Source organism: Helianthus annuus, chromosome 15 (assembly GCF_002127325.2).
Source record: "Helianthus annuus cultivar XRQ/B chromosome 15, HanXRQr2.0-SUNRISE, whole genome shotgun sequence".
Classification (NCBI taxonomy): Eukaryota; Viridiplantae; Streptophyta; class Magnoliopsida; order Asterales; family Asteraceae; genus Helianthus; species Helianthus annuus.
The window spans coordinates 17705658-17720144 of NC_035447.2; the positions used below are offsets into that span (position 1 = coordinate 17705658).

General features: G+C 35.5%; 1 protein-coding gene across 1 annotated transcript; it reads left to right on the top strand.

The window, feature by feature from the left end:
* The first annotated feature begins 8701 nt into the window (after positions 1–8701).
* LOC110910903 (systemin receptor SR160) lies at positions 8702–12294 on the top strand. The gene has a single exon (XM_022155475.2). It carries the CDS (start codon positions 8912–8914, stop codon positions 12143–12145), a length of 3234 nt encoding a protein of 1077 aa, XP_022011167.1. The 5' UTR covers positions 8702–8911; the 3' UTR covers positions 12146–12294.
* The last annotated feature ends 2193 nt before the right edge of the window (positions 12295–14487 follow it).

Here is a 14487-nt window from a genome sequence, read left to right on the forward strand (position 1 = left end):
ACAGGATCAAAAACATAACAAAACCAAGTCAAATAAACAAACACTAAAATTATAAGATGAAAAAAACGAAATCATATCATCATCAACATCATCATCATAACAGAACATAAACTAAATTTATGGAGGGTTAAAATGTATTTAAAACATCATCATCATGAAATTAAACATTTCAATACACGCGATAAATAACAAACAGGATCAAAAACATAACAAAACCAAATCAAATAAACAAACACTAAAATTATAAGATGAAAAACCCCTAACTTGTAATACACGTGGCTCAGATCTACAATAATCACTAACAAAATATAATCAACAAACGGCTAGAATCAAGAACACGGAACAAAAACATAAGGAAAACATAACCTATTAAACGCGGTGTTTTAATCTTCAACAAAGTTTAAAAAAAACATAATAATTTTTAGGGATAATCAAACATGAGTCAGAAAAGGTTGCAAATACCTCGAAGAAACACTAATAATCAAACCTGAGTCAGAAAAGGTTGAAAATACCTCGAACAAACACTAATATGATCAACGCATGGTTCAGATCTACAATAGTAAGTAAGAAAAACAGGTTAAAAAAGTACGAAAATGAAGAAGAATTAACAAATAAGGAGGAACCCAATACATTTGAATGGCGTGGTTAAGATCTTCAACAATGGATGAGTGAGCGACATGACCAATGGAAGAAAAAACCCTAATCTGAAATACAAGGGGAACAGATCTAGTACCATCAGTAACAAAATCAACTCAAGAAACTGAAAAAAGAGAATAACAATTAACAAAAAATGAATAAAACCATACCTGTTAATAAAATCGTTAAGATCCGGAAGCATAACGGAGTTATGGAGAAGAAGAATGGTTGAGCGAGTGGAGAGGAAAGAAGAACGAATGGTAGCGGCGGGGGGGAAATTTTAGGGTTTCTTCAAAAGGGGGTTCAGATCTACAATCGAAAGGAAACTAAATCAAAGACATAAACTGCTAAAAGATAACAACAATGAACAAAAATTTTCATACCTGCTAATAGCGTGGTTCAGAACAGCAACCATGTATGACTGATTGAGAAGAAGAAGGGTTGAGCGAGGGAAGAAGGAGAGAAGAAAGAAGAAACAATGGTAGCGGCGTTGAATAAACTTTTAGGGTTTGTTCAAAACTTTACCACAAAACCGGGTTGTGAAAAGTTGAATACGTGGAGCATTGTAGGGGGAACACGTTAGTAAACTAAAGGAGGTTTTGACAAGTGTGTTGGTGGAGTGAGGTGATGCCAAGTGGCAAAACCTTGTTGTTTTATTAGGTATAGAGATGAAGTTACGTATGCTTCTTTCTTTGTTACCCTTCATTCTTCAATGTCCATGACCAAACCCTATAGCTTCCATCTAGTAGAACCTTGGCGATTTAACAAACTTGGTTTAACACATTTGATTGGGGCGGAGCTTTTAAGGGGCAAGGGGTGCACCCGCCCCGTCAATATTTCGGTTAGTATTGTAATTTTTCTGATTTTTCGTCTGAAATTTTTAAAAAATAGATAGGCCTGCTCCCGCCAATTATTTTTCCTAAAAAATTCCTGCACCTACCAAGTTTATTGTCCAAAAAATGTATACATATTTTCGTATTCGTTAAAAAACGTGAAGAATGCGGCTATTCGCAATTTCTTATAATTATTTTTAAACTTGAAATGAGTTTAAATAAAGTCTGAAACTAGTTTTTATATAAATGAAACTTGAGAGTTCAAATTTAGTTTTTTTTTTTTTTATGTATAAGAACGGGTTCTTTGAATGAATGAAGATTATTTATTTTTATTTGGAGTTATTATTGTTTGACCCGACCCGAATTGAATAACCGACCCGAACATATAACCAAAAACATAGTGATAGGTAAAAAAATATTTGGATCCCATGACTTTCCGCTCTTGCGAAACTTTTGATCAAACTTCGCCACTAGATATATTAGTTGTAGTCAACTCGAATAGTTTATAAAATGTACACAAATTAACTTTGTTATGAACCTTGACTCTATTCATCTATTAATCATGAATGGTCCTTCAACAACTTCGTAGGAAGGAGATGAGAAACTTCGTAGGAAGGAAGTATGTGGTTAACATTGTAGATATCCTATATATTAATGAATTTTTAGTGCATAGTTTATTTCATAATTGAAATGCATGCACATACCATTTAAAGTGTATTATTATTTTCCTTTATGTAGGGGACCATGTCTCTACAACATGATTTAAATGTCTAAAATAAATTATTGGCTTCCGAGGTGTAAGAAAACAAGAACTCAAATTGCCATATTGAGATGGATTTGTCATTTTCATAAATACCAATCTTACCCAAATCCATGCAATTATAAACATCCATCATGTTTTCATTTTTATCATCCTACTTACTTAGATTAATTATTTTGACACTATTTAAGTACGTATTTATTGGGTGTTCATCCGATAACTCTTTTTACGTCTTCTCTTGTGATGATATTAGGGTGTAGTCCAGTGGCAGGCGCATAATTCTTCTTTTTTTACACTATGGTCCCCCTTTTCGGTGTTTAGATTTTTTACAATATAGTATCAGAATTTTGTCGGTCGTCGTTTGAGTTGGGTTGGACAAAAAACATAAAAAATATACAATTTCTAGTTTAGATATAGCTTAAATGTATATAATATGTTTAAATACAACCATTTTTTAATCAGTTTTCTAACTATATTTTTATTGAAGAAACAATCAGACACCTACTTTTAACATATTCTCATTAGTTCTTTTAACATATTGTATATTTTCTTTTTCTTAATTTTGTTGCATTAGATTCCATAAAAAACCACTTTGTTAATAAACTTGCACCTCAATTTTTTTACCTCAATTTATTTTTTCACCAATAAACCAGTCTTCCCCCTTTTACATCCTTGTCACAAATGAAATGGATCAGATTTTTGTTAACAAATGAAATCGGTTAGTGGTCAAATGAATCAAAGTGTCAAAGGGTTTATAAATACATTAGGGGTTATAACAACAAAATTATTTAACACATGTGACAACATATTCCCACTCGTCGTGGCTGCGATGTGTTTGTTTATTGTATTGTATGTTTGATTTTGTTTAAAACATTAGGGGGCGTTTGGTTCACGGAATGATTTGGAATTAGAATTTGTATAGGAATTAGAATTTGAAGGAATTGGATTTGTAATTTAAACATTCCAATTTGAATTGAAAATTGTTGGAATTGGAATCTCAATTCTTTTTTTGTTGTGTTTGGTTGTCAAATGAATTGGAATCCATCACCCCGGCACCCACAACCATCAGTTCGGGTCGAAACAGTTCGCGTCGAAACGGTATGAGTCGAAATGGTTCGCGTCGAAACGATTCGGGTCGAAGCGGTTCGATTCGAAACGATACTGTCGAAACGGTACGGGTCGAAACGATTCATGTCGAAACGGTACGGGTGGAACGGTTGGTGTCGAAATGGTTCGATTCAAACCAAAAGATTCGAAACGATACTGGTCGAAACGGTCGAAGACTCCAATGAATTTACTTTAATTCCTTCACATATAGGAATGATGTTGAATTCCTTTAGTTAAAGGAATTTCAATGAATTCATGTCTAATTCCAATTCTAATTCCAATATGTGGTAAAGTTTGATTTATTGGTTACGAAGATCCAGCAAGCAGAAGTATTAGAGCAAAAGCCTTTCAATTTATATTTCAAAGCACAAAAACGGATTTCCTTCATTTACTTATCATTTCAGTTATTTTATATCTATAGTACGTTGGTTCGTTGTATTTTCATCGTGAACTTCATATTTCTACAATAATTTAATGCGTATAATTTCTTTATGATCAGTACAAACGTAATTTTTTTATGTCAAAAAATAAAAAACATATCATTTCTCAAAACTGCAAAGTTTGCGGGTATTACCATTAGTAACGAGGATATAATACAAGACTAAAACCAATAACCACTTTGTTGGTAAACAAGGAAATTTACTACACTAGTGTTACTCTCATGAAATATTACAATGGCAGTATATTATTCTTTAATTATATGTCATATTTAATCAAGACCCATGAAAGTGACACTTTGACATGTATTTATTTTAGGGCTCACAAATCGTGTATTATCGGGTTTAACAGATTTCTGATAATGCGTATAACACAAATATTAAATATGAATATAACTCGTTTAACTACTTGATATCTCATATCTAAAACACAGTTTTATATTTTATGTACCAAGAAAAAGAAATAATAGATCCTATCCTCATAATTTTATTTATTTTGAGTTAATTACACAAATGGGTCCTGTGGTTTATACCTAATTTCGCCTTTGGTACTAACTTTTTATTTTAACAGATTTAGGTTCTATGGTTTCAATTTTGTAACACCTTTGGGTACTAACACCAAAATTAGTTAATTAATGACTAAAATACCCTTGCATTTTTTTAAGTTTATCAATGTAACATATTTGAGTACTAACACCTAATTTTATTTAAGTTTAAATCAATTTTACAAAATCTATTTATTTTTTTTACTTTCATCTTTTTATTATATCTCTTAATTAACATAAAGTCTATTTATTTTCTTTATTTTCATATTTTTATTAAATTTCTTATTTAACATAAAATCTACTTGTTACACCAGTATTTTTTTAAATAGATTTTTTAAATAAAATCTACTAACTATATAGTTTTATGTAAATTAAATTTCTTACTAGTTTTAAATAATGTAAACCTTACTCGTTTTGAATTTTGGATATATATGATTGATAATAATAATAATAATAATAATAATAGTAATAATAATAATAATAATAATAATAATAATAAATATCTTTCATGTAAAAAAAATTAAGCCATTTTAACTCGTTTTTTGTTCGTTTACATGTTACTATTTTAGAAAGATATTTAATTTACATAAAATATACTAGTTGCACCAGTAAAATCTACTAGCTATATAGTTTTATGTATATTAAATATCTATTTTACAAAAAAAAAAAAACGAGTTAAAAAAGGCTTAAATTTTTTTAGTTTTATCTAAAATACCTAGCTATATAGTTTTATCTAAAATACTTAGCTATATACTTTTATGTAAATTAAATATCTTTCTAAAATAGTAAAATGTAAATGAACAAAAAAACGAGTTAAAAAAAGGCTTAAATTTTTTTACATGAAAGATATTTATTGTTATCAATCATTTCAATCCAAAATTGAAAACGAAAATTTAATTTACATAAAACTATATAGCTAGTAGATTTTATTTAAAAAATTTATTTAAAAAAATACTGGTGTAACAAGTAGATTTTATGTTAAATAAGAAGTTTAATAAAAATATGAAAATAAAAAAAATAAATAGAGTTTATGTTAATTAAGAGGTATAATAAGATAATGAAAATAAAAAAATAAATAGATTTTGTAAAATTGATTTAAACTTAAATAAAATTAGGTGTTTGTACCCAAATGTGTTACATTGATAAACTTAAAAAAATGCAACATTAATTAACTAATTTTGGTGTTAGTACCCAAAGGTGTTACAAAATTGAAACCATAGAACCTAAACCTGTTAAAAAAAGAAGTTAGTACCCAAAGGCGAGATTATGTATAAACCACAGGACCCATTTGTGTAATTAACTCATTTATTTTTAAAAAAGTAAAAAATCACATTGTGTGGTTTTTCAGTAAACAGACCTAATCGTGTCTTATACATATATCTATTACCAGACCTAATTTATTTTATTGTTAAGTTTATCCTAACAAAAAATCAGATCGTATATAAAATGAGTATCATACGCATCACAAATATCTAGATCAAGTTAACGTTAAAGAACATACAACCGAACAGGACAAACATAAAAGCCAAGATTGATATTATACCATCAAGGCATAAAGTATAAAATAAGCGTGTACGTAGATTTTTAATTAAAAAAAAAACTTATAGTTTCAAATAACTTTTTATGAAAAGAAATGAAAAGGTTAGTAAAAACAATTGAATAAAAAAAGAGAATGGAATCTAATAAAAATAAAAAAAGATAGTGATGGATACATCCTTAATCACACGTACGCATATGGAAAGAAAAGAAGAGACAAACACACTACTCCTTTTAAAGAGAAAAGAATAATAATTTAACATCATTGTTTTCTTTTAGGGTAGATAATGACCGGATACTCATAATTCATTATATATCTAACAATAAAATTTTATTATATTACCAGTCTAATATCAATTACTAATTACCTATTGGGTATTATGAATTAAAATTATACTGATCTAAAAAACGGACTTAAAATCATATATTTGACCATATTTCTAATAATATCAAGTTTTAACAAGCTTTAAGATGTGATTAATTATATTTAAAATTATATATTCTATTTTGATAGGGTTAAACTAGGTTGTGTAATCGAGCGGGTCCATGGGCGGACCTACACTTAGTGACGGGAGCAGCCGACACCCGTAAAAAAATCAGTGCAACTTTTAGGTGAAAATCCCGATCGTCTCTTTAAAAAATAAATCATCGGTCCGCCACTGAGCGGGTAACCTTTTTTTTTTTTAATATTTTAACGCATAACCTATACAACCTTTAAGTCTACATATAAATCTATACATATATCTACTATAAGACTTGACTTGAAACCTGAACTACAATACTGCTAGGCTTCAAACTCTTTTGATGAATATTATCTAATACTATATCATTTGCAACCCAACAAAAGGTTGAAAAATAATCTCACACCCACCCTAAGAGTTATCTGTCATTTTAGTCCTTGAGGTTTGTCTAAATTTGTCATTTTAGTCCAAATAGTTTTTTTTCGCCTCTAGGTCCCTGACTTTTCCCTTTTGTTGTCATTTTGATCACATACCCTAACTCCATCCAAAAACCGCATTTTTAACCAGGGGTATTTTAGGGATTTTCAATTGCCATTTTGATCCAATTCGGTTATTATTATTATTATTATTACTACCTCCGCCCCACTAAAAGTGTCTTATTTTGAATTTTCAAAGTCTTTATTTATAAACTTTGACCTTAAATAATTTTGTTTGTGTTAGATAATACTTGATGAAAGTTATATGATTTGAGTGTGTTTTACAAGTGTTTTTATCGGGTTAATTTTCATCAAGTTTTATATAACACAAAAAATATATAATTAAAGTCAAAGTTTATAAATAAAGACTTTAAAAATTCAAAATATGACACTTTTAATGGGACGGAGGGAGTATTATTATTATTATTATTATTATTATTATATAAAAGATAAAAATCTAATACTTAATCATTTATATATATATATATGTATATATATATATATATATATATATATATATATATATATATATATATATATATTTGGGTTTACACTGATAAATAATTTCACACCTTCATCACCACCTTCCACCACTGCCGCCATAACCACCTTCCACCACCGTCGGCATCACCATCTTCCACCACTGCCGGCATCATCACCTTCCACCACCATAAACCACTGACACTAGCAACACCTCAACCACGGTCGCCATCTCAGACCACTAACACGACCTCAACCATCGTCTCCACCACATCCTCAACCACCGAACCAACACCGTCGCCTTCACCATCTTTAACCACCTCCGTCATCCCCAAATCATAACCCTAATTAAAACCCACCGTTGTTCACCACAATCAAAACCCAACATTGTTCACCTTCCACAATCCATCTGCGAAACCCTAACCCCCATCTTCTGTATCGAACCCAATTTCCACACCCCCTGTTTCGCCGGAAACCCTTGTCGTCGTCTCTATTGTGAACCACAACTACCAGAAAATATTTGTTTGGTGTGAAATGTGTTTTGTGATTTTGGGGGTTTAATGGAATTTTATATCAGAAACATGGTGAGGGGTTTTGGAGGGTTACATCATGATTGGCTGCAGGTGATGGTTGTTGTTGAATCATGAATTTAGGGTCCTATGAATCATGAATTTAGGGTCCTACAGGATCGGAAAATTAGTGAAGATAGATGGGTTGAATCGTGAATTTTCGTGTTTTACAGGAGGATATTGGGGATGTTGGTGGAGATGGACAGTGGTATGGTGTGGTGGTAGTGTGTGGTGGTTGTGGGGTGGTAGCAAGTGGTGATGTCCACGGTGGAGGTGATTTTGTAGAAAGAGGGAGATATATACCAGTGGTGGCTGTGTGTTTTTGATAGTTGAAGATGGTCGGATATAGTCGTTGCAGGTCATGGATTTGGGGGTTGTAGGTCATCGGAGATTGTGGTGGTGATGATGGTGGTGGCTGATGTTGGTGATGTACTGATGTATGTATGTTAGAGATGTATACGTGTATATATGATATATAATAAAATAATAATCATTATTAATATTATATATATATATATATATATATTTCTATTTTTTTAAGAGTTGGATCAAAATGGCAATTAAAAAGATTTAAACTGAAAATCCACAAAATACCCAAAATATAGTTTTTGGATGGAGTTAAGGTATGTAATCAAAATGACGATAAAAGAGAAAAGTCAGGGACAAAAAAAAGAAAAAAAAAAAGAAACGATTTAAACTAAAATAGCAAATTTAAACAAACCTTTAAGACTAAAATGAGAATTAACTCCTCACCCTAATTATCTTGTTTTTACCCATCCAAGTATTTCAAATATCAAATTACCCATTCATTATTATTTATTGAATAATGAATATCCATTGTATCAAATCTCAATGTAAACTCACACTGAAGATGGGTCACATGCCATGTGACCAAACAGCTATCACCAGACCCCCAAAAAAACATCATACTCTCTCTCTCTCTCCTCACCCCAATCTCACTTCCACTTTCTCTCTCTACATTTCCATAACTGGAATCATGATGAAAACTGCTAATCACTCCTTCATAATCCCTCAAAAAATCTAACAAAATAACTACATAACATCATCATCATGAGCTCCAACAATCATCTTCTTATCTTTCTTACTCTTACTCTGCTTCAATCTCTACTCTTCATTCACGCCGATGTATCCGATTCTCAACAGCTTCTACTCTTCAAATCAGCTCTGCAAAACCCTAACCTCTTACCAAACTGGTTAGCCGGAAACACCGCCTGCAGTTTCACCGGTGTCACCTGCACAAACTCAACGGTTTCTGCTATAAATCTCACCGGTATTGACCTAAGCTGTGATTTCAGATCTATTTCTTCAACTTTGTTAACTGTTTCTACACTTGTATCGTTTGCTGCTGGAAACTCTAATATTACTGGTAATGTTGTTGTGATTTCTCAGTGTAGTAGACTTCTTAACTCTTTAGATCTTAGCGGCAACCGGATCTCCGGTTCTGTTAAGGATTTGAGATCATTATCTAGTTGTGTGAATCTGAAAACCCTAATTTTGTCAAGAAATTTGATAGATGCCAGTGAATTAGAATTAGTATTAGCAAAACCGTTAGGGCTTGCGCTAGCGGTTGTTGATTTGTCGTATAATCGGATCTCCGGGCCGGAGTTTATGCCGTGGATGTTATCAGACGGTTGTGGTGAGCTCGTGCAGTTTAATGTGTCCGGTAACAATATCACTGGCACGGTTCCGGTGGGATTGGAGTCATGTAAGTTACTCGAAATGGTTGATTTCTCCCGGAATAATTTCTCCGGTGAGTTACCGATGGATGTGTTTTTGAATTTGAGCAGTTTGAAGACGGTGAACCTAGGGTTTAATAATTTTGTTGGTGAGTTGCCGGATTTGTTGTCGGAGATGATGAATTTGGAGATGTTTGATGTGAGTTCTAACCGGATTTCCGGTCGAATTCCTGCTGGAATTTGTCAAGGTAGTGGTATAAGCAGGTTACAGGTGTTGTACCTTCAGAACAATAGGCTTACTGGTTCTATTCCCGCAAGTGTTAGCAATTGTTCTCAACTGGTTTCGCTTGATCTGAGTTTTAATTTACTCACCGGAAAAATACCTGAAAGTTTCCGGTACTTGTCTAAGCTTCAAGATTTGATTATATGGATGAATTTGTTAACCGGTGAAATACCGGAAGAGCTTATGTATGTTAAGACTCTTGAGAATCTGATTCTTGATTTCAATTATTTAACCGGTTCGATTCCAGCTAGCTTAAGCAACTGTACCAATTTGAACTGGATTTCGCTTTCGAACAATAAATTGGGCGGAGAAATTCCGGCAGCCCTCGGTGGTTTATCGAATCTTGCCATTCTTAAACTTGGGAATAATTCGTTTTCCGGCCGGATTCCACCGGAGCTCGGTGATTGTAAGAGCTTGGTATGGTTGGATTTGAATACCAATCAGTTAAGTGGGACGATTCCACCGGATCTGTTTAAGCAATCTGGATACATTGCGGCTGCGTATCTCACCGGGAAACCGTATTTGTACATCAAGAATGATGGGAGTAAACAGTGTCACGGGGCTGGAAATCTGCTGGAATTCGGAGGGATCCGGCGGGTGGATTTAGACCGAATTTCGTCGAGACACCCGTGTAATTTCACCAGGGTGTATTTAGGGGTCACTCAACCGAATTTCAATCATAATGGGTCGATGATCTTTCTTGATCTTTCGTACAATAAACTGGAGGGTGGAATTCCGAAGGAACTTGGGTCGATGTACTATCTCAACATATTGAATTTGGGTCACAATGATCTCACCGGACCGATACCCGACGAACTAAGTGGGTTAAAAAACGCAGCGATTCTTGATTTATCACATAACAGACTCAACGGGTCAATCCCGACTTCGTTATCTGGTCTTTCTCTTGGAGACGCGGATCTGTCTTACAATAATCTGTCCGGTTTTATCCCAGAATCCGCCCCGTTTGACACTTTTCCGCCTGACAGGTTTATGAATAATTCTGGGCTGTGTGGGATTCCTCTTGCTAAATGCATGTCGGGTCATAATGAAAAATCGAACAGTCACCGGAAATCCAACAAACGAGAAGTGTCACTTGCTGGAAGTGTAGCGATGGGATTGTTATTCTCACTGTTTTGTATTGTTGGAGTGGTTATAATCTTGGTAGAGTTGAGGAAAAAGAGGAGGAAGAAGGCGGCTGCCGCCCTCGAAGAGTACACCGACCGTGGCGGCAATTCGTATTCCGGTGGCGGCCGTGGTATTACTAGCACGGCTTGGAAACTAACCAGCCCTCATGAAGCATTAAGTATAAGCTTAGCCGCTTTCGATAAGCCATTAACAAAACTCACGTTTGCAGATCTCCTCGAAGCCACAAACGGGTTCGATAACAATAGTCTGATCGGGTCGGGTGGATTTGGCGATGTGTACCGCGCCCAGTTAAAAGATAACACCGTTGTCGCGATCAAGAAACTAATACACGTTAGCGGGCAAGGCGATCGTGAGTTCACTGCGGAAATGGAAACCATCGGTAATGTAAAAAAACACCGAAACCTCGTCTCGTTGCTCGGATACTGCAAGGTTGGAGACGAACGGCTACTCGTTTATGAGTACATGAAGTACGGAAGCTTAGAAGACGTTTTACACGACCGGAAGAACACTGGGATTAAATTAAACTGGGCTGCGCGAAGAAATATCGCGATCGGGTCAGCCCGCGGGTTAGCGTATCTTCACCACAACTGCAATCCACATATCATTCACCGGGATATGAAATCGAGCAATGTGTTACTAGACGAAAATCTCGAAGCTCGGGTGTCGGATTTCGGTATGGCGAGACATATGAGCGCAATGGACACTCATCTAAGCGTCAGCACGTTAGCCGGAACACCAGGTTACGTCCCCCCTGAGTACTACCAGAGTTTCAGATGCACCACAAGAGGCGATGTTTACAGCTATGGTGTTGTGTTGCTGGAGCTTTTGACAGGAAAACAACCCACCGATTCACCGGATTTCGGTGACAATAATCTTGTTGGGTGGGTGAGACAGCATCCTACAACGCGTATAACTGATGTGTTTGATCGGGAGTTATTGAAGGAAGATCCGACGTTAGTGGATGAGCTTGTACAACATCTAAGAGTGGCGTTTATGTGTCTCGATGACCGGCCATGGAAGCGGCCGACGATGGTTGGAGTGATGGCGATGTTTAAAGAGATTCAGGCTGGGTCAGGGGTGGACTCGGCGTCCACAATAGCCTCTGGTGAGGCGCGTTTTAGCACGGTTGAGGAGGTGGAGATGACCATACAAGAAGACGGTGAAGAAAGCAGGCACTGATGTAGGGGAGTTTTTTTCAAGTGTATGGGTTGCTGGATTTTGTATGTATTATTATTAGTAGTAGTAGTCTTGTAAAAACAATGGTGAACAATTTTCATGTATATATTTTACATACTAGCTTTTGAGAGTTGTGCTTTCTTTGTTTGGCTTGTGCTCTTTGTTTTTTGGAGTGCTGTTTCAAGGTTCTTCGAACCGAATAAGAAGAGCCTTGGGCATCTGTTACTACGATCTCAAAGCACCATTAATATTAGTACATCTTAAGAAAGAAGATGTAAAAGCATAAAGAGCAACTCCAAAAAAATGGCACAATAACATAGGGAAGCATGAGATGTAACAAAGTGATGTACAATCACCATAGAAAGCATGAAAATACATCACCAATAAATCCACATACCGAATAAAGTAAAAAAACTGAGACAAAGCTAAATATAGTTCTATGTTCAATGAGTGTGTATTTTGATCCTTCAGAAGATTCAAGTTTAGAAAAAAAAAATAATAAACACAAATACCCTTATCATACAAAACGTAGGAATAAGGTGAAAAGGTAAAAAAACGCGGTGACATTTTCGTCATTATTTACTCGTAGAGTAATTATCAAAATTACATTACAAATGATCTTGTACTGTAATTTTATAAAATGTTCTTGTAGGGTAATTTTAATCTTGTAGGGTAATTTTGTAAAATGTTCTTGTGGGTTAATTTTGATCTTATAGAGTAATTTTGTAGAGTATCATAATTACTCTACAAATAATCTTGTATGGTAATTTTGATCTTATAAGGGTGTACGGGGCACCCTTCGGGGACCCCTTCGGTGACATGAAACACCGATCGGCAAAGCACCGCCATTGATGCGGGAGAGGAAATCGGTGAGGTGGTTGGGGGTAAATCCGGTGGCGGCTCACCGAAGAGAGAGGGAAGAGAGAGAGAGGGAGTGACCAATGACTGTTTTTCTTTTTTTTTAAAAAAAAAAAAAAACCAATTCACCTAAAAGGGGAGTGCCGCCATCAAAAAGGGGTATTAGGGGAGTGTTAAAGGGGAGTTGACGTGGCATTTTATGGTTGGTTATGTGTAAGAGGGGGGACTCACCTAAGAGGTGAGCACCCCTTACACCCTAAGATAATTTTGATCTTGTAGGGTAATTTTGTAGAATATCATAATTACTCTACAAGTGTATCAAAATTACTCTACAAGTTTCAAAGTTACCCTACAATAACATTTTACAAAATTACCCTATGAAGAAACACCAAGTTAATCCGGGGATTAGCTTGTGGTTAATGTCTCGTCCAAATAGGGTTAATCTTCTTCTGAACTCGATAAACAGCCACGTCAATCCTGCAAAACAATCAACACACCGTGAAGCTCGTTACAGGGAGGAGGATAGGGGGTTCTCCTTGTAACCATCCTCCGGCGTGAGAATAAGAACTTGCTTTGAGGATAAAAGTGTGCGTATTAAAGTGAGAGAGCAAAAGAGCCATCCTTAAACCTAGAGGTGATGTTCTCTATTTATAGCCGAGGTGATCTGTGAAAGAGATGGGCTGATGGGCCTTGGGTCTGAGATCGACAACAAGGAATATCCATTATGCTTCCTCTGCCACGACCATTAGTGATTCTAGGCGAGAGGGTAGTTGGCGCACGCTGAATGGATCCACGTGTCCTAATGGGTGTCCTTGTTGTCTGGTCTGTCATCAACAACTAAGTGTAGATCATGGGGCAGTGGTCGGCGCAAGTTAATTGGTGCCACGTATGTGTCCTTTTGTACTTCTTGTTTCCTGCACGATTGTTCATCGTGTAGCATGATCAGATACAACCTGTTGAGCGCCTATTGGCCCACTGTTCTACCATTCGTACTTTTTGTACTTGTCCAATGTTTCCCTGCGTTTCTTGCCCCACGCAACTTGGGTATATCCGTGCAGTCGGCGCAAGTTCAAGGAAGCCAGGTCTTTTGATAAAGGAACTAAGTGTCAGAATTGATTTTATCCTGGCCCTGACCTCGCGCGCGACCTGGGACACACCCTTGTAGTCGGCGCAAGGTCGGGAAAGTCACCATTTTAGCTTACTTTGGGTATGGTCTCATGTGCGACCTGAGATTAACTTGTGTGGTCGGTGCAGGATTTGGGACCATACCCCTTCAAGTCCCCCCAGTCCAGTGCTGCTTCCATGCGCGAAGCAAGTGGTTGGAGCTCTGTACTTAGAAATAAAAATTAAGTGTCTGCGGTTTGATCTGGGGTGCCAGAAATCAGCGTGTGCGCCAGGGAGCTGGCGCGCATGTTGTTGGCTTGCTGCTTACATGGCGCAACTATCTAGCTTCCTACTGAACTTATCTCACATTTTTGCGTGACAAA